Raw genomic sequence first — 20611 nt, 5'->3', positions numbered from 1 at the left:
TACAAGGCCATCTGCTCCCAGATGTAAACATAAAATTAGCTCCTCCCATCTGGGCGTCAATCACATTTACCTCGCCCACTATCCGACGAATCTCTGCTCCTATTGGCTAGTAGGGACAAGCCACTCCCCGCCCACCGGACGTCAGACCGCCCACCGGAGAGAGGACAAAAACAATCGGCATCTCTTTCTCTCTCAATCCGAACATAAACAAGAGGACTGGACGTAAACCTGCTTATCTGTCGCTTTCATCAGTCGTTATCGAGATGGTTTCTCCGGTCACTGTGGTGAGTATCACGGCCAAAGTAAGCGCTGACGTTTGCTAGTTTGATTATTACAGCGTTCCCGTAAATAAAAGGCAGACATGCTTATTAAAGGCTTCACTGTGTTCCCGGCGTCTAATAATGTGTATGGCGGGGAATGTCATGCCAATGTTATTACGTTGTGAACGTACAGGTATTTATGTGACACTGGCAAGTTACCGCAGCAAGTGCGGGACGGTTCCATCAATTCCGAAAGGCACTGACTAAAGGCAAAAAATGTCACGTGACTACCTTTTTTTGTCTGTTTTTCTTTCCTGTGCTTCGGAACGACGCATGCGCTGTACGCTGCTCGGCGTCCCTTGAATGTTTTGTACATGCTATAGTAGCGGTGGCGTTAAAGTTAACATTTTGGTTTTAATATAGTCACAAGTAAATATAAACAAGTAAATATTGCTTCTTTTTTTTTTTACTTGAGCAGTTTCAAAATGGGGGAAGAATTTGGTGACTGTGCCTTTAAATTGTTGATATTTAGTGAGGCCTAATCTATATGTACAGTTTGTCTACATTAGCTATTACAAAATTATTGGTTATCAAAGTTATTGGTATTTGCCTGAAAAAAACACAGTGTATCCCTAATAGTAATGTTATGTGGTAAATTGAAGCATTAGTCAATGGTTATTTTACTTGGATTTTGGTATTAATATGTACATTCACTGGCTTGACTACTTTATTTCCCAATATTGATATAATTAATATTTAATTTAATAATAATTATTTAATTATAACTTGAGTTATAAGTTATTAGTTTAATTGTAATTATAATTTATTTAAGTAAATACAGGATCGGTATTGCTATTTTTTTTACTTGAGTAGTTTCAAAATGGGGGAAGAATTTGTTTGTGTTGTTCTTAATAATAATAATAATACATTTTATTTGTATAGACACTTTACATCCAGGTGTGTACAAACTAATTTAAATCTACATTAGCTATTACAAAATTATTGGATATCAAAGTTGTTGGTATTTGCCTGAAAAAAACACTGTGTATCCCTAATACTAATGTTATAGTAAAATAGAAAAATATAGAAAAATAAAATACTGTATAGCAGTGTTTTTATATTATTATTTTATTTATTATGTCTTATTTATTAATTTAATGTATTTATTTATTTATTTACGGTGCTCTTTAGAAGTATGTTTTACAAGCTTTTTGCAAAAATACTGTATAGCCGTATTTTTATATTATTATTAAATTTATTATGTATTATTATGTATTATTTATTTATATTGTATCCCTAATACTAATGTTATCGCTCTGGTAAATTAAAAAAATAAATTAATTAGTCAATGGTTATTTTACTTGGATTTTGCTATTAATATGTACATTCACCGACTTTATTACTTTATTTCCCGATATTGATATAATTAATATTTAGACCAATACGCCCATCCCGAGTGTTTAGCTGAGGCGAGCCCATTAATCCCATCCAATATTGATCAAAGTGCCACAAAGGAAAGATGGCAACAAACAATTGTGTCAGCAACGTGAATAATTCAAGTCTCCCCAGCATCGTCTTACTTAACAACTGAGCTGCGAGGAAAGGTTAGCCTCTTAGCAGGGGCCATGAAGGATGGAGTGTTGTAACTCGGTCCCTCATGTGAAGCCGGTGTGATTACTGTGAGGGCAGCCTGTGTGAAAGAATGCATGCCGGCCGGACCAGTTCCCATAGCGACAAGCAGTGTGAATTTGTCAAATTAATTTAGACCCAGCCAAGGCCCCCCCCGGATTACAATGAGATGGAAAGTAGCGTCATGTGATGTCTGAAATAGAGGCGCTGGCTCAAGTTCAACTCAGGACGAATGTTTATGTCAACACAGCGTACAGAAATCATCAATTGCAATCATCTATTAGCGTTTTGTGTGTGATTTGGTTCAAAAGACCTGAGAGATGAGTTTTGGTTCGCTTTCAAGTAAATTCTGGTGGGGTTTGGTTCACTTGAGGTCAGATGTGAAGACGATGTGAACCAAAGACAAAGACGAGTGTTGACATGCAGAAATGACACATGTCTCTCCGCTCTGTTCTCTCACTAAGTGTATGTGACAACGGTGCTCTTTAGAAGTATGTTTTACAAGCTTTTGTGAAAATACTGTATAGCAGTATTTTTATTTATTTATTTATTTACGGTGCTCTTTAGAAGTATGTTTTACAAGCTTTTTGTGAAAATGCTGTATAGCAGTATTTTTATATTATTATTTTATTATTTATTAATTTATTTATTTACGGTGCTCTTTAGAAGTATGTTTTACAAGCTTTTGTGACAATACTGTATAGCAGTATTTTTATATTATTATTTAAATTATTATGTATTATTATGTATTATTTATTCATTTATTTATTTACAGTGTTCTTTAGAAGTATGTTTTACAAGCTTTTTGTGAAAATACTGCATAGCAGTATTTTTATATTATTATTTTATATTATTATTTTATTATGTTTTATTTATTTATTTATTTATTTATTTACGGTGTTCTTTAGAAGTATGTTTCACAAGCTTTTTGTGAAAATACTGTATAGCAGTATTTTTATATTATTATTTTATATTATTATTTTATTTATTATGTTTTATTTATTTATTTATTCTTTTGTTTGTTTGTTTGTTTATTTATTTATGGTGTTCTTTGGAAGTATGTTTTACAAGCTTTTGTGAAAATACTGTATAGCAGTATTTTTATATTATTATTTTATATTATTTATTTATTTATTTATTTATTTATTTACGGTGTTCTTTAGAAGTATGTTTCACAAGCTTTTTGTGAAAATACTGTATACCAGTATTTTTATATTATTATTTTACATTATTATTTTATTTATTATGATTTATTTATTTATTTGTTTGTTTGTTTGTTTATTTATTTATGGTGTTCTTTAGAAGTATGTTTTACAAGCTTTTTTGTGAAAATACTGTATAGCAGTATTTTTATATTATTATTTTATATTATTATTTTATTATGTTTTATTTATTTATTTATTTTATATTATTATTTATTCAAAATTAAATTATTTGTACAAATTATTTGTACAGATTATTATCTATCCATCCATCCATCCATCCACCTAACCTAGTATTCAACAATTATGGTTTGGGTAATGTTTAAGATATATCATGTTATAAGTCATAAAAGTTGCCCAATCAAACTTACTTTATTCATATGTTCCTTACTGTGCAGCCTTTCGTCCCATGACATAAATATCATAAGTTAAGCGTGTCCAGACTTTTTCCACCTGGCCACATATTGAAAAATGATGCCATGCGGTGACACTTGAGTAACATGTGAGTCAGCATGAATAACGGATGCGTATTGGCTTACCTATGGGATTTCATTCAGTACTGTATCTGTGTTTATTTATGTTAAGACACACCTTGTATTATCTTGTATTATCTTGTATTATGGTTTGTTTGCTTGGTGAAATACTACCTCGGCAATTTCTATAAAATGTATCATGTAGCTTGGGCTGAGGAAGAACTCATTCATTGTTAATGGTAAGAGTTATGAAAAGCGTTGTTTGGCAATGGCTGTGACATTTGTTTTCAATGTGGGTGCGTGTGCATTTAAAGCTGAAGAGATAATGGAGTGGATATTTGTGCCCCACCCCAACCACACCTCATGAATTATTCATTCCAAAAAATGCATTTTAGTTGGTTATCGCTGATGGAAATAGCGACTCCGTGATTATTTTGCACGTGTGTCTTTTGGTTGGCCACAATAAAAGGCCATACTGTATGTCCAGAGGGTATCTGTTGTGACCACCGTTTGCTTCAAATGTAAATGTAGAGCATCCCAAACACGCTCAATGGGTGCACATTTTGCATAGGCCTTTTATTGTGGCCAGCCTTGCCTTCATCTTCACCAAGTAGTTAAAGAAGCACAGAAGATATAGCCTGTTCTGGCCCCTCCCTGATGGACATATACCGGTACCCTGCTGTCTCAGCACAGCAACACAGCACAGCAACTAATTAATTTTAATTTTTCTGCACAAAATAAGATGAAAAATAAATAAACCAATCAAGAATAAAGAAATTCAATCAATCAGTAATAAATCAATATAATAATAATAATAAAACGGCAAATAATAAAAACTTAATTAACCACATATTAATTATTTTTTTCAGATTAAAATGAACAAAGCATTATTAGAGCCCTGTAGACATGACAAAACACGACTATAGTCACATTTATACTTTTTTTTTTATTTACAACATATTGCGCAACTGCAGGGTCTTGAGACACATGCTAACTCGCAAACTAGAGAGCTAGCGACCTAAACGGTAGCCTTCAAGTTATTTCCTTTAAACTTAAATAGCAAAAAAAACTTACCACTTCCACACGAATAGGAAGGATAACTATTAACAGTTATTTAACCTTTAACATGAACATTAATCAAACGTAATAATTTTTTCTGGGTACATGATACCATACAGCATCCATATCAAACTTGCGCGGGCCGCACTAACATTAAACTTTCATATCAAGGCGGGGGGCCTCAAACTAGTGTACTGCGGGCCACATTTGGCCCGCGGGCCGCATGTTTGGGACCCCGATATACAGTATGAGTTATTCTATTCTGCTAAGAACTAGAGGCACTGTATATGTACTATATAATTCAATCCCATACATTTGCACAAAGATGTTTTTTTTTATCTTAATTCTTTCAACCCAAACATAATTGTGTTTTTTTTTATTTAATTACAATACCGGCTGAATGTTTTGAAATATGAATCAAAGTAATCCTGCTATTCTTCGGTGTGTCCACTTACTCTACTCATTGTTTTCCTCTGACACAGCATAAATTAGAGCAAAGGTAACGAGAGTGACTTGACTTCCTGCCTTACTTGAATGAAACACTCACTGCAAGTCACTGATGATTGTGTTGTTGTTGTTGTTGTTGTTGTTGTTGTTGTTGTTCACGAGGGTGTTTGTTCATGAGCCACTCATGTTGGTTTTAATGCTGTTTTTCATTTAAAATGTCTGCTTATTATCCTAATCTTATAGATGAATAATTGACTGTCAGACATGAAAAGATAATCCCATTCGGAAAGTAAACATACATAAAAGAGTAGAGATGGTTGCATTGCTTCGTAGTACACTTAAGTCCACTTAGTGTCCAGTGGCCCCTCCCTGGAAAAATCCCTCAGCCGTCCCGCAGTCTAATTCTGTTTTGGAATAAATGGCATCAGGAGGCAAATGTAAACAGAAAGTAAAATGCGATGCTTATCTGGCTAAAGTGTGTATGCACTGCATGTGGAAATGTGTGAACACGGTAATGGTAATGTGGAGGAGGTGGGGGTGTGGTGGTGGTGGTGGGGGGGGGGGGGGAGGCAGGGAGAAGTCGAGCTGACTTGCACAGGAAGGAGGAAAGAACTGCTGATGAGGAGACACAATAGCAGACAGGCGTAAAGTACAGCAAGGTCACTTGTGGCCAACACGGCTATAAATAACCTTTTTGTGTGCATTTAGTCTGTGATAGGTTATACGCTGATGGGAGGGAAGCTTTCAGCTTTCATTTGTTTTCAGTTTTCAGCTGGCGTGCTGCCTTCATGTTTGCCTTCAATAAGTGAAAATCAATCGAGATGTCTCCCTCGTTGTAACCAAACTGGAGGATCCATCATGGTTTCTCCCATCTATCCTTCTGAGTGTCCTTCCACTGTGCATGCATTCGCCCGCTCCCCCTCTTCTGCCCCACTTCCTCTTTTGTGAACACTTCAAAGTGTCGCTTTAGCTTTGTCACTCAATGCTCCCACTGAATAGTTGAATAGTAATAGTACCAGCCCTTTCATCTTCCCCTTGTACGAGGCGTAGTCGTACTGCTCTTTGACCGAGAGATGTGCGAATCACAAATGAGTCATTAAAAAGTCGAGTGTTTTACTGAATTGGGAATCATGTGTACCCGTCGCTGTTAACTCGCTACATTTAATAAGGAAGCCAGTTAAGACGTCACTGTTAGGTTGTTACACTGTTAAGTCGTTACACTGTTAAGTCGTTACACTGTTAAGTCGTTACACTGTTAAGTCATTCCATTGGTACGTTATTACAACTGTTAAGTCGTTACACTGTTACATCGTTACACTGCTATGTCGTTACACTGCTACGTCGTTACACTGTTACATTGTTACACTGTTACGTTGTTACACTGCTACGTCGTTACACTGTTACGTCGTTACACTGTTACGTCGTTACACTGTTATGTTGTTACACTGCTACGTTGTTACACTGCTACGTTGTTACACTGCTACGTTGTTACAGTGCTACGTCATTACACTGTTAGATCATTACACTGTTATGTCATTACACTGTTACATTGTTACACTGTTACGTCGTTGCACTGTTATGTCGTTGCACTGTTATGTCGTTGCACTGTTATGTCGTTGCACTGTTATGTCGTTGCACTGTTACGTCGTTACGCTGTTATGTCGTTGCACTGTTATGTCGTTGCACTGTTATGTCGTTGCACTGTTATGTCGTTGCACTGTTACGTTGTTACACTGTTACATTGTTGCACTGTAATGTTGTTTCACTGTTGCGGCGTTACACTGTTACTTTGTTACACTATTACTTTGTTGCACTGTTTCGTCGTTACACTGTTACATCGTTACACTGTTACGTCGTTACACTGTTATGGCGTTACACTGCTATGGCGTTACACTGTTATGGCGTTACACTGTTGCGGCGTACACTGTTGCGGCGTTACACTGTTACTTTGTTACACTATTACTTTGTTGCACTGTTACATCGTTGCACTGTTACGTCGTTGCACTGTTACGTTATTGCACTGTTACGTCGTTACACTGTTACATCGTTACACTGTTACATCGTTACACTGTTACGTGGTTACACTGTTATGTCGTTGCACTGTTATGTCGTTACACTTTTATGTCATTACACTGTTATGTCTTTACACTGTTATGGCGTTACACTGTTACACTGCAAGTATTACATGTGTATGAATGTATTAACCGGATGGGGAAAAAAGCAACATATCTTTTTGGAATGTGGACGTCCAAGTGGAGAATCAAACCCAGGTCTTTCCGATCTCCTGACTGTGTGGCCTACATGCCAACCACTAGTCCACCGTGCGGCCTCATGAGAACTCAAGTCAGTACAAAGAACTGAGTTTTCCCATCACTACTGTGACCACTCGTTCTCCCACTCATCTCGTCTTTCTCAGCTTTCACACTAAAAACAACAACCTTCATGTGCTCCAACCACCCACTGACCTTTGCTTTTGTATGTTCGATTCTCGGAACCACGGGTGATTCTGTGGCAACGTGGCTTTGTTTGCTTTGTAACTCCAACAGGCATCATGTATTCTAAACAGAAACAAGAAGTACTATTTACATAGGCAGGAATTCCCAAGGACATGAGTAGAAGAGGAAGAAGGGAAAGAAACCAAGGAGGAAGAGGAAGGTTATAGGCGGTCATGTAATTGCATAGACGTGTTGTTTCACTTCAGCATCAAAACAACACATGCGTGTCTGATTGGGCACCACAAGAAGGGCAGGGGAGGCTTTTTGTAGTACCAACACAAACCACTCTTGTACTTTATGGGAAGTACTACTTTTTGATTTGTTGCTCATCTTGGCCTTATTGTTTCCTGTGATCATTTTATGGACATAAATAAATAATAGAATAGACAAATGGGACGTAATAGCATCACATTAAGGCTATAATGATGATCGACGTATCTTTGCTGTTTCCAGGTCAAGAGTGAAGGCCCCAAGCTGGTGCCGTTCTTCAAGTCAACCTGTGTTTATTTCGTCCTGTGGCTGCCAACCTCGAGTCCATCTTGGTTTAGCGCACTTATCAAATGTCTACCCATCTTCTGCCTATGGGTGTTTCTCCTGGCACACGGCTTCAGCTTCCTCGGGGCTCACTCCAGCGCTCGCAAGATCCTGGCTGGACTCATCTTTTCCGCCCTGGGGGACGCCTTCCTCATTTGGCAGGAGCAAGGCTACTTCGTCCATGGTGAGAAGATACTGTATACTACATACTGAGTTGCATACTTTGAAATGAATGGGCTGCGTTAACCTTCCTCTTGTGTTAGCTTTCTGGTATCATCTCTTATGTTAACGGGTCGGTTTTGACCCATGCTATAAAATACACTAAAAACAATAAGTTACCATCAAGTTTCATGCAGCAGACAGTAAAACAAAGCAACATTGCACTTGAAATTAGGTCTACAGGCTACATTAATATTGCTTGTACCTTAAGGGACATAAAGGGACAATTGCATTTTGCCGCAGTCCGCTATAAATCGTTATGGATGCCGCGGTTATATAGGCTGCAGTTCTAAATTGATGGTCTCAAACTAAGGACTGCAGATATCTGCAGTGGTTGATGACACGGTACGGCAGTGGAGACTAAAGCGGACTAAAGGTTCAACTTTATTGACACTAACAATAGGTGAGAGATGACCCACATTGGAGTTTTTGGCAGCATTTAATCTTTCGATTCCTCTAATCCATGCAGTTAGTCCAGTTAAGGGCTAAATACAAACAGACGGTGTGGACATTGAAAATAAATTTCTGGGGATCAAAATAGATGAAAATATGAGCTGGAAACCTCATATTACAAATATACAACATAAGGGGGTCAGAAATATTTCAATATTGAACAAAGCAAAAAAAATTGTTCTCAATCAGAAATCACTCCACACTCTTTATTGCTCTCTGGTTCTACCATATCTTACTTATTGTGTGGAAATATGGGCTAATAACTATAAAAGTAATCTTCACTCGCTAAATGTACTGCAAAAAAAGGTCAGTAAGGATAATTCATAATGCCGCCTACAGAGAACATACTAAGTCCTTATTTCTAAAATCACAAACACTTCAATCTTCATAATGCATAAGGCTAAAAATAACCAATGAGCTAAAAATGTCATCCAATACTTCTCTACAAGAGAGGAGAAATATGATCTCAGGGAATACCCATTATGTCATTGGAAAAAATTAAAAAAATAAATAAATAAAAAATTTAAAAATTTTAAAAATAAAAAAAAATTAAAAATTAAAAATTAAAAATTAAAAATTAAAAATTAAAAATTAAAAATTAAAAATTAAAAATTTTAAATTTTAAATTTTAAATTTTAAATTTTAAATTTTAAATTTTAAATTTTAAATTTTAAATTTTAAATTTTAAATTTTAAATTTTAAATAAAAAATAAAAAATAAAAATAAAAAATAAAAAATAAAAAATAAAAAATAAAAAATAAAAAATAAAAAATAAAAAATAAAAAATAAAAAATAAAAAATAAAAAATAAAAAATAAAAAATAAAAAATAAAAAAATCAAAAAATTAAAAAATTAAAAAATTTAAAACTCAAACTATATTAGGAAAGCAGGAAGTGAACAAATGTAACAGTTACTGATTGTAAAAGTACCAGATGGAGGGGTAGGATTTAATAAGCTTTGCTTCTTCCTACTCCTTTTGGACATGTAGAACTGTGAACTGATTATGGGATGCACTCAATTGTAATCTGATGCATGTTCAAATGAAATAAAACCATTACCATTACCATTACCATTACCATTACCATTACCATTACCATTACCATTACCATTACCATTACCATGACTACAAATGGCTTTAACTAATGAGATGTAAGGTCACATTTCATGTTTATATGATTCCACAGGTCTTCTGATGTTTGCCATCACCCACATCCTCTACTCATCTGCGTTTGGGATGAAGCCCCTCAACGTGTGTGCAGGCCTGGTGATCACGGCGGTGTCCAGTCTGAGCTACTTTCTCCTCTACCCTTACCTGTCGGGCCCCTTCACCTACCTGGTGGCCGTCTACATCGCTCTGATCGGCTTCATGGGCTGGAGGGCCATCGCTGGCCTGCAATTAGCCAACGATCTGTGGACCTGGACCAAGCTGTCGGCCTGCCTTGGCGCCGTTCTCTTCATGGTGTCCGACCTCACCATTGCTGTCAACAAGTTCTGCTTCCCCGTGCCGCACTCGCGTGCCATCATCATGGCGACGTATTACGCCGCACAGATGCTGATAGCGTTGTCAGCTGTGGAATGCCAGGATGCGGAGGTCGCCAGGAAGAGGATATGAGGACTCGGTGTCTCCGTGGTATCCTGCTTACGAGCCCCTACAAGGTGGTAGTCGCTTCCCTGGTGATCATGGACACATCTCACTACCACATCCCTAAGCCTCAGCCCTCATTTCCATTGTTACCATAGCAACTGGAGCACCACAGCCATGTATGATAACCCCACACTTCTTTCTTACCGTGAAGCTGCGGTTGGGTCGTATTATCTTCAGCCTCTTCCAGCAACAATCCGACCTGGTATTCAAATGCCTCTTGCAACTGACTGACCAACGATGTGTGCACGGTATCGTTATCCCGCTCTACAAAGTATTAGGTGTAATTATTTTTCGTTTAAGAGGTGCATGCCACTCTGGACCTTTTTTGACGGGGGGTGCAAATGTACATGTGGATTTACAGTAAGTGTTGCATTCACGTACGTACATTACTTTTACCACGTCGTTCCCAGACTTGAGACGCTTAAAAATCCACTTAATTTTTTTTCCATGCAATTTCATAACATTTCCTTGTCTTTTAGTTATGTAGCGTCTCAGTCAACCAGGTCTACAACTGTTGATTTTGTCCTCTCAAAAACGGGATTTATGACAGATTTGCCCGTGTTTGGCTCCGCCCCTTATGCTAGTCTGTCTTACCCTGTATTGACGATGATATTTTCGAAGGAAAAGTACACTTTTTGCCCATCATTTACAATATTACACATTTCTTTCCATTTTCTGTGCATTCTAATGATAGAAAACAAGTTAATATGAGCTACCTAACAATGTACATCATGAGATCTATTGTACCTATTTTGGCGCTAAAGCCCTAACAAACAAACAAAAAAAAAAGCCAACAGTGTTCAATTTACATAAGTGACTATATATTAATCAAGCTACGGCGATATTGTTATTATAGCAACTAACACGAAAAACGATAACGGTAACACAACGCCTTGCTAGCCGCTAGTCTCACCTAGTAAGGCATTGTGTGACACCGCCAGATATAGTTTTTCTAGCCGTTATCGTAGCAGCTAACATGAAAAACTACATCTGGCGGTGTAACACAACGCCTTGCTAGCCGCTAGTCTCAGCTAGTAAGGCGTTGTGTTACTAGCCGCTACTCTCAGCTAGTAAGGCGTTGTGTTACACCGCCAGATATAGTTTTTCTAGCCGTTATTGTAGCAGCTAACATGAAAAACGATATCTGGCGGTGTCACACAACGCCTTGCTAGCCGCTAGTCTCAGCTAGTAAGGCGTTGTGTTACACCGCCAGATATAGTTTTTCTAGCCGTTATTGTAGCAGCTAACATGAAAAACTACATCTGGCGGTGTAACACAACGCCTTGCTAGCCGCTAGTCTCAGCTAGTAAGGCGTTGTGTGACACCGCCAGATATAGTTTTTCTAGCCGTTATCGTAGCAGCTAACATGAAAAACTATATCTGGCGGTGTAACACAACGCCTTGCTAGCCGCTAGTCTGAGCTAGTAAGGCGTTGTGTTACACCGCCAGATATAGTTTTTCTAGCCGTTATCGTAGCAGCTAACATGAAAAACTACATCTGGCGGTGTAACACAACACCTTGCTAGCCGCTAGTCTTAGCTAGCAACGCTACTTAGCTCTCGATTTCGCTACAAAGACTCAAAAAAGATGTTTGTTTGCTGTCAGTTTTGTGCTGGAAGATACAGCCATCTCAACGAGAGCTGATATTGCAAGTGACTGTCATGTTTTTGTGCTGCTGTTGTTCACGGAAGTAGTGTTAGCTCCTGGGCTAAATCAGTGTGCCCCATGAAGAATGTTTTAAATCAACAAATCGCGGCAAGATTACAGTATTAGCATCATTTTATCATCGATGTATGCATGATCACAGGATGTATTTTAAATAATAAAACGTTTTAATTTTTTTTTAGAGGGCTTTGTAGTCAAAACAGGTTCATATGTCCCAATGATATGCATTGTTAGCTAGCTCATATGCACAGAAAATAAATACGTGGTCATGTTTCACATAAGGATTAGGAATGATGGGCAAAATTTCCCCCAAAAAGTGCTGTCAGGAGCTGTTGAATTAATTGTAGTCCCTTCCGTTCCACGCGCAAACAACCATATTGCTTTGTTTGGTCCGTTATTGAACTTATTCAACAACCTCAGCAACACATCGGACTAAGTTCTTTCTCGCCACTGAAAAACTAGAAATGAAGCATAGAGGTGGGAAGGCAGAAGGGAGGAAACTGACGTGACTGAATCAGCCACTTTTGTGATTGAGTACTAGTATATCGTGAGGCGAGTACTGGTTTTGCTTGGGGAAGGTAGGGTTTTTATGAATTTGCTGTATTGCTGTAAGTGTTGTTCTTACTCTTCCTAGGATTCAATTCTTTCGAACTGAACGATTGAAGCGAATGAATGAGTCGAAACAGACCCGCAAATGTGGGCATTGCACATTATGAGAGGAAGTCCATGGCGTTATTGGAAGTGATCAGGCAGTCCATGCTCTCATAGGTAAATATTTTGAATGTTGACTGAAATTGATATTGCTGGAACTGGTACAGTTGTACCGAGGAATGAAAACCAAGACCGCTTTGGTTGGGGTTTTGGTCGTGAACAGGATAATGCAAAACGTTGTTGTGGTGTGGCACATGGGACAATGGCTGTGTTCGAAACCGCATACTAAGTACTACATACTGTCCACACTCTACTGCAAACTCAATCCATCAGACATCAGACTTTCGCTCTAAACTCTTTAAATACATCACTTTATTGAGATTTTTTTTTTTAATCAGGCAAGAAATTCTCGAAATACTCGTTTAGATCCCGAGTTTGCCATTTATTTGTCCAAATACCAACCGTTTACAATTTCGTTCGGACGAAATCGTCAAAATTTAAGCTAGCTAAAGTGAGCAGGTTTTTTTTTCACAAAATAAAACACCCTCTTACTTTTCTCATACAAAAAAAACATAGTGATAAATCAGTGCTTTTACTTTGAAAACAAGAAGCGAACCAACTCGCAATATATCCTACTTGACACCGCCGTTTTGGTCCATCCTGCTGCTCAGTGTTCAGCCAACGTTTTTTTTTTTTTGTGTGAGTAGTACATTTCTGGCGAATGCAGTATACATCCGAAAACTTCTTGCATACTCAAAAATCGCAAAAAGTAAAAATGAGTAGTAGGTAAGTATGCCGTTTCGAACACAGCCATGGTGTGGATTGTGATGTCATACTTCCTCTACCAGGAAGTAGCCTGCTAACTAACAAATTAATAGTTTTTTTGCTTTTGTTAGTACAGTAAACCTCGGATATATCGGATTCAATTGTTCCCACTGGTTTTGTCCGATATAAGCGAAATCCGTTATATGCGTGTACCGGAAAATGTCCGTTTTACGCATATATCGGATTTATATCCGGTATATGCGTAAATGGGATTTTATCCGTTATAAAAAGGCACTTCCTTGACTATGTTTCCAATGTACCTGGACGCGCAGGCAACGCTGCAAACGCTGCAAATGACGTCGTATAGCGGCCTGTCACGATTCGGCGAATCGGAGCGCCACGATGCGGCCATCCGATATATGCCAGGGAAATTTCATGGAAATGCATTGGAACGGGACTGGAGATTTTGTCGGAAATAGGCGAAATCCGCTATAAAAAATCCGATATATGCAATGAATTTTTATTGGAAATGCATTACAGAAAAATCGGTTCTTTTTTATCTGTCCGTTGTGAGCGAATTTCCGATATATCCGAGTCCGATATATCCGAGGTTTACTGTAGTTTGTCTTGTATCTAGTATCTCATCTTTCCACCTTGGATACTATCACAGTGTTTTCCATACATTTCATTTTTGTACCTTATTTTATTACTTTTTTTTTAGATTGTCGCTACTCTGTACAGTAGTAGTCTACCACGTATGTCTACCACTGCACGCAATGACATTAATACTCGTAAGTCAATAACATCATGTTCTGTTGTTACTGTAAATAAGATTTAAAAACATAATGTTGCACATTTCTTATGACACAAACCAAAAAAACTGCATTTTGCCCGTCCACACACAAACACATTGAGTTTTGCATCATGGCGAATGACGCCAAAATATCATTTTTCGCCCCCCGAAATGACAGGAATATCACAGATATTGCGTCACCGTTTTACTGTTAGAATGAAGCGTCTGATTGACGATATAAAAATACTGCAACTGTCTTCAGATATCAATGTGTACTTATATATACTAATTATATTCCAGGCATGTTTTTGTGTGCATGTGTTGCATACAACCAGCTTAAGGCTGGATGGAGTCATTATTACACTACTGGATATTATGGCTGTATATATATATATATATATAGCCATATATACTTATGGCTGATATTGAAGCTGATTGGGTCATTTTAGTTTGTATACATTAAGTATCCAAACACTTATTCCACTTATTAATTATAAAAATAGGCCTAAACCGTTCTGCCATCATAAAACTTAAATTAATTGTACAAGCTGTTTTTAAGTTACATTTTAATTTTATTAAAAGAGTTTAACACTGGTAATTTTAAGATGTAAAAAATCATTAAAACGAATAATACAACTTAAATGACTTCAGTGACGGGCAAAGATGGAGTCTTTCTCTCGTTCTTGTCGACTGGTTGTTTTTTTTTTTTTGATTCAGTGCTGCTGGAAAAAGCCAAAGAAAAAGCAAAACACACTCAAATCGAGGTCTGAAATTGACATTTAATTTTCACTATTTCAATTGCTGTACTTATGCCCCTTTGTTCAATCCTTTATTATGCCTGTTAAGCGTTTGATTTTTCTTCGGGAAAGTCGCATAGATTTCCTGTAATTTAACTTTTATGAAGAAAAAGACAAGGCAGCACAGCTTCCCGTCTGTTCGCAACAATCTGGAAACATCGCCATAACATATACTGTACCGGACAGGACCGGCATTCAAAATAAAAGCACAGTAGACGGGTTTATTTTCAATTGCTTACATAGTACAGTAAACCTCGGATATATCGGATTCAATTGTTCCCACTGGTTTTGTCCGATATAAGCGAAATCCGTTATATGCGTATACCGGAAAATGTCCGTTTTACGCATATATCGGATTTATATCCGGTATATGCGTAAATGGGATTTTATCCGTTATAAAAAGGCACTTCCTTGACTATGTTTCCAATGTACCTGGACGCGCAGGCAACGCTGCAAACGCTGAAAAATGACGTCGTATAGCGGCCTGTCACGATTCGGCGAATCGGAGCGCCACGACGCGGCCATCCGATATATGCGAGGGAAATTTAATGGAAATGCATTGGAACGGGACTGGAGATTTTGTCCGAAATAGGCGAAATCCGTTATAAAAAATCCGATATATGCAATGAATTTTTATTGGAAATGCATTACAGAAAAATCGGTTCTTTTTTATCTGTCCGTTGTGAGCGAATTTCCGATATATCCGAGGTTTACTGTATCAGGACATGTTGAGTTATTCGGACGGAAAAATCGAATGCTGTATTTTGCAAAACATACTGGAATAGAAATCTTTGACCGTTTTCCGTTAATGCACCGATATTTCATTTTCATGCAGTCACATGACATCTGCAGGCGGATCATCGTGATAACACTTCTAGTTTTTCGGTTTATTGACTGAGCAACTCTAGTAGACTCGACTTAAAGACTAAAGTTATTTCTGGCTACTGTTTTGGCCTGAAACTTCCTCAATCTGCTTTTGGTCCGTCAGCGTCTTGTCGGTATATTTGCTTTGTCAGTCCGACCCATCAGCGTGACCCGCTTGTCTTTTTAATTTGTCCATGCAGCGTTTCAACTCATACCCGCTCGTCCACTCTTCCTCATTTATGTAGTTTTTTTGTTTTGGCTCAAGCCTCGGGACGAAAACATGGTAGGAAAAAAGAAAAGTCTGGAATTCTTACTCATCTTGTACTATGTAGGGAATTTATATAACACTCCAGGAGCTTCGTTCTTGTGTGCTCTCGGCTGAGATGAACTCTTTCTACGGTTATTTTTGTTCGACAACCCACAACTATGCCTGCTGGAGTCAGAAAGCTGCCAGTTCGTTTTAAATTGCTGTACAGCACAAATAACCAAAGCTAAGTCCTTCGGTGTCATTTCTCCGATACAGTATATGTATTTGGCAGTACCGCTAGTATGCTATGTTGTTTTTCCTCTTTATGTGTTGACTGATAATGTCGCTAGAATTGGACGAGGAGGTGAAATATAACGCTGCGTCTCCATTAGCCTCCCACAAATGGCGGACAGGATTGTTACGTTACCTCGGCCTGTCAACAGTCCTGTTGTTGTGAGCTTTGTGCAAGCAGACAAAAAGGGACCTGAAAGCGGACCGGGGTATTTGGGTCTGTCCTGGACTGTCCAGGACTGTTAGTATTGATCCAGAGCCAGTAGCTGGTGTAGTATAAAGGTACAGGTTTTTGACATGCACTTTGATTGTTGCTCTCTTTGGGTTCTACGATGATGGAAGTTATTATAGTTTAAGACTTTGACTGCCTTTCAATATTTTTATGGTGTGCAATTAAAAACGATATTGATCATACACAACCCCAAATTTGCAATGAAAGGGATTTTTGTCTTTGTATCTGTGACTCGAAAATGACTCAAGAAAGTGAAAAAAAGACTGTAAAAAAAACTGTATGAAGACAAGGGCTGGTTTCAGGGGAGGTTCAGCAGCTTGAGAAAAACAAAGAGAAAATATTTTTACATGACATACAGTTTTTTGGTTTATCGCATGAACGGTTTTGGCTTACTTTTTACATTTGAAATCCTTCCTGATGGAAAGCTAGCTGGGAATCGAACCCATGCACTCTGCTTTTATTCATTTTTTCATTCATTTTCTACCGCTTATCCTCACAAATGTTGCTGGAGCCTATCCCAGACAATCACAGGGCACATATAGACAAACAACCATTCACACTCACATTCATACCTATGGACAATTTGGAGTGGCTAATTAACCTAGCATGTTTTTGGAATGTGGGAGGAAACCGGAGTACCCGGAGAAAACCCACGCATGCACGGGAAGAACATGCAAACTCCACACAGAGATAGCCGAGGGTGGAATCAAACTCCGGTCTCCTAGCTGTGTGGCCTGCGCACTAACCACTTGATCACCGTGCAGCCAAGTAACATAACCAGTATTCATTCATTCATTCATTTTCTACCGCTTATCCTCACAAGGGTTGCTGGAGCCTATCCCAGCTGTCTTCGGGCAAGAGGCGGGGTACACCCTGGACTGGTGGCCAGCCAATCACAGGGCACATATAGACAAACAACCATTCACACTCACATTCATACCTATGGACAATTTGGAGTCGCTAATTAACCTAACATGTTTTTGGAATGTGGGAGGAAACCGGAGTACCCGGAGAAAACCCACGCATGCACGGGGAGAACATGCAAACTACACACAGAGATAGCCGAGGGTGGAATCAAACTCCGGTCTCCTAGCTGTGTGGCCTGCGCGCTAACCACTTGATCACCGTGCAGCCAAGTAACATGACCAGTATTCATTCATTCATTCATTTTGTACCGCTTATACTCACAAGGGTCGCGGGGTAGCTGGAGCCTATCCCAGCTGTCTTCGGGCAAGAGGCGGGGTACACCCTGGACTGGTGGCCAGCCAATCACAGGGCACATATAGACAAACAACCATTCACACTCACATTCGTACCTATGGACAATTTGGAGTCGCAAAACCCACGCATGCACGAACATGCGAACATGCAAAAAGGGTGGGATTGAACTCGGGTGTCCTCGCTGTGAGGTCTGCGCGCTAACCACTCGACCACCGTGCAGCCCAACTAAAAAACTACAAAATATTAATTTTTATGACTGTCAATCACAACTGATTACAGTCTTTAGCCACTTTATTGTGTGACGTCGAGCTACCCATCCCCTTTAGAGTCTAACTCTGAAAACCATGACTGACTTTTGGGCCTAAATTCATAAAAAAAACAATGCAATCATTTTCTTTTCAAGATGAATCAGATTGTATGAGTTGATGCTAATATAGGCCAAGCATACATGATTATTGAAGCACAATAAATTTTTATTTTTTTTCATAAGTGGAAGTGTTTCAGACCTCACAGTGTTGCATTTTATTATTTTTTTTTTCAAATAAGCAACATAGGCTTGATGGAGGAGTGTTTTTTCCCCACAAATAGCCATAAATATGTATCATTTAATTATTATTTAATGAAAGAAAAAATGTTTCCCTTTGTTTTTATGCTGTATATTTTCCTTTATTGTCCATGATTGTGATTGAATGATTTCAAGACTGTAATAGAAAATATAGTTTCTATGTTGTAGTGAAGCTGCTATGAATGTGAACGTGTAACGGAGAAATAAATGCAATGACAATGCAACGTCCGTCAGTTTGTGTTTCCTTCTGTCCAAAGCTAAGAACCGCACTCCACACTCCCGAGTCCAGTGGATATTGAACAGGGTTCTTTTATGCGTCAGCAGCAGCGGAACCAACACACAGCTCTTTCCTCGTAAGAGCTGCATTCTGTTGTCTGGCCCGAGGTGGGAAAGCGTCCTCTATTAGGGCCACCCAGACTTCTCTCCCCTTTTTTTTTTTTCTCTTTCATTCATCTGTTTTCTCCACCGCTTGCCAGTTTTCTCCAAATGTGTGACATTCATTCACTGCCAAGCTTGTACCGTCAAAGAGCTCCATTCTTCTTCCAAAACGTCTGTAGAGGATCATTTCGAAGCACGCCATTAAAAAAAAAAAAAAAAAAACGCAAATTATGCTGAATGGTGGCATAAAAGTGATACATGAACATAGTTGTAGTGTTGGGAAGTTCGCCTCTTTCTTCTACTTCCAAATGTGCAAACCTCGTTATTTTGTTTAACATGAGAATACAACATTCTAACTACATTTATAGGTCAGAAAAGTTAAATAAAAATAAATTTCAGCAAATGTCTTTATATATTTATGAATCAAATATTTTTGTAGTTAAATTCAAGTTTTCCCACAAAGCATTTGGTCTGAGCAAAGCATTTCATTGGAGGATAAGCAGCATAGAAAAGGAGCCCAGAACCCAGAGGGAGGCTGACGTCATTGCAGCTCCTCAATGAATGAGTCGCTAGAATGAAATGCATTATGGTAAAACCATAAAAGAGTTTAAAAAAAAACATTTTAAGGTATACCTTTTGAGTGTTAAGTTGCTGTGTGATGAGCTTAGTGTTCTTTGTAAGTTTTTTTTGTAAATATATAATGATCTCCTGCTTTTCCCAATGGGTTGATAATCTCATTGTGAGTGCACTGGTTGCTCACTGAAAGTCCCCTTTAATTGCTTCTTGGCCCCGCCGTGACAAATACATTTCAGCAAATGTCTTTATATATTTGTAAATCAAATATTTTTGTAGTTAAATTCAAGTTTTCCCACAAAGCATTTGGTCTTAGCAAAGCATTTCATTGGAGGATAAGCAGCATAGAAAATGTATGGACGACAGAGGAGCACAGAGAAGCCCAGAACCCAGAGGGAGGCTGACGTCATTGCAGCTCCTCAATGAATGAGTCGCGAGAACAAAATGCATTGTGGTAAAACCATAAAAGAGTTTTTTAAAAAACATTTTAAGGTATACCTTTTGAGTGTTAAGTTGCTGTGTGATGAATTTAGTGTTCTTTGTAAGTTTCAAAGTTTAATAAAAAAGTAGCGGCTTATACACCGAAATTTACAATAGATGTATTTTCCTTGCAATTATGTATGTTAAAATGACTATATAGGGAATTAATTATACTTAATTATACTGTGCCTTTGCCTCATTTTCATTGACATTGTGCGAGACCGAGTGTTTAGCCTTGCAAATATCGAGCAATAAAGAGGGTGAAGGAAGCAGTGATGTCACTTTACAGCCTGTCACCGCTCAATTGACTGGAACCTGGCAACCTGACATTTGAACCCCCCCCCCCGTGGTGCTTCTTTTGACACTGCCTTTGTGTGAGCCAGCGTGATGACGTCTGGAGATCGGTTTCAACTCCCCTCGGCCTCCATGGCAGCTGGTAATCAGACCACAGTCAAGCATCACTCACATATAATGTCACACACCTTGGCTGTCAGGCCTTGGTGACCTTACACATGCGTACAGTGTCAGAATACACTTTTTAGTTTATGTCACTTGGAAAAGTACACACAAACTGGCCAAAGTTTTTTTCTTTAAACATGTTACAAAACAATGACATTTTTTAAAATGTTTATTGTCTCACAAATTATTGGTAAATTATATTATTTGTGGATTT

At 38.2% G+C, this 20611-nt stretch overlaps 1 protein-coding gene across 1 annotated transcript; it reads left to right on the top strand.

The window, feature by feature from the left end:
- Positions 1-121: 121 nt before the first annotated feature.
- Positions 122-11512, top strand: LOC131131615 (lysoplasmalogenase-like protein TMEM86A). The gene is made up of 3 exons (XM_058076464.1): positions 122-284; positions 8019-8283; positions 9956-11512. The coding sequence occupies exons 1-3, from the start codon at positions 264-266 to the stop codon at positions 10381-10383; spliced, it is 714 nt and encodes a 237-aa protein (XP_057932447.1). The 5' UTR covers positions 122-263; the 3' UTR covers positions 10384-11512.
- Positions 11513-20611: the final 9099 nt, after the last annotated feature.

This window comes from Doryrhamphus excisus, chromosome 6, assembly GCF_030265055.1.
Source record: "Doryrhamphus excisus isolate RoL2022-K1 chromosome 6, RoL_Dexc_1.0, whole genome shotgun sequence".
Taxonomy (NCBI): domain Eukaryota; kingdom Metazoa; phylum Chordata; class Actinopteri; order Syngnathiformes; family Syngnathidae; genus Doryrhamphus; species Doryrhamphus excisus.
Note: the sequence above shows the minus strand (reverse complement) of the source record. Positions and strands in the feature narration are given on the sequence as shown.

Excerpts from the sequence above, each read along its gene's own strand:
- LOC131131615 (XM_058076464.1), top strand. The coding sequence starts at position 264 with ATGGTTTCTCCGGTCACTGTG. Across the intron at positions 285-8,018 it reads TGGTTTCTCCGGTCACTGTG|GTCAAGAGTGAAGGCCCCAA; the intron begins GTGAGTATCACG and ends TGCTGTTTCCAG. Across the intron at positions 8,284-9,955 it reads GCAAGGCTACTTCGTCCATG|GTCTTCTGATGTTTGCCATC; the intron begins GTGAGAAGATAC and ends ATGATTCCACAG.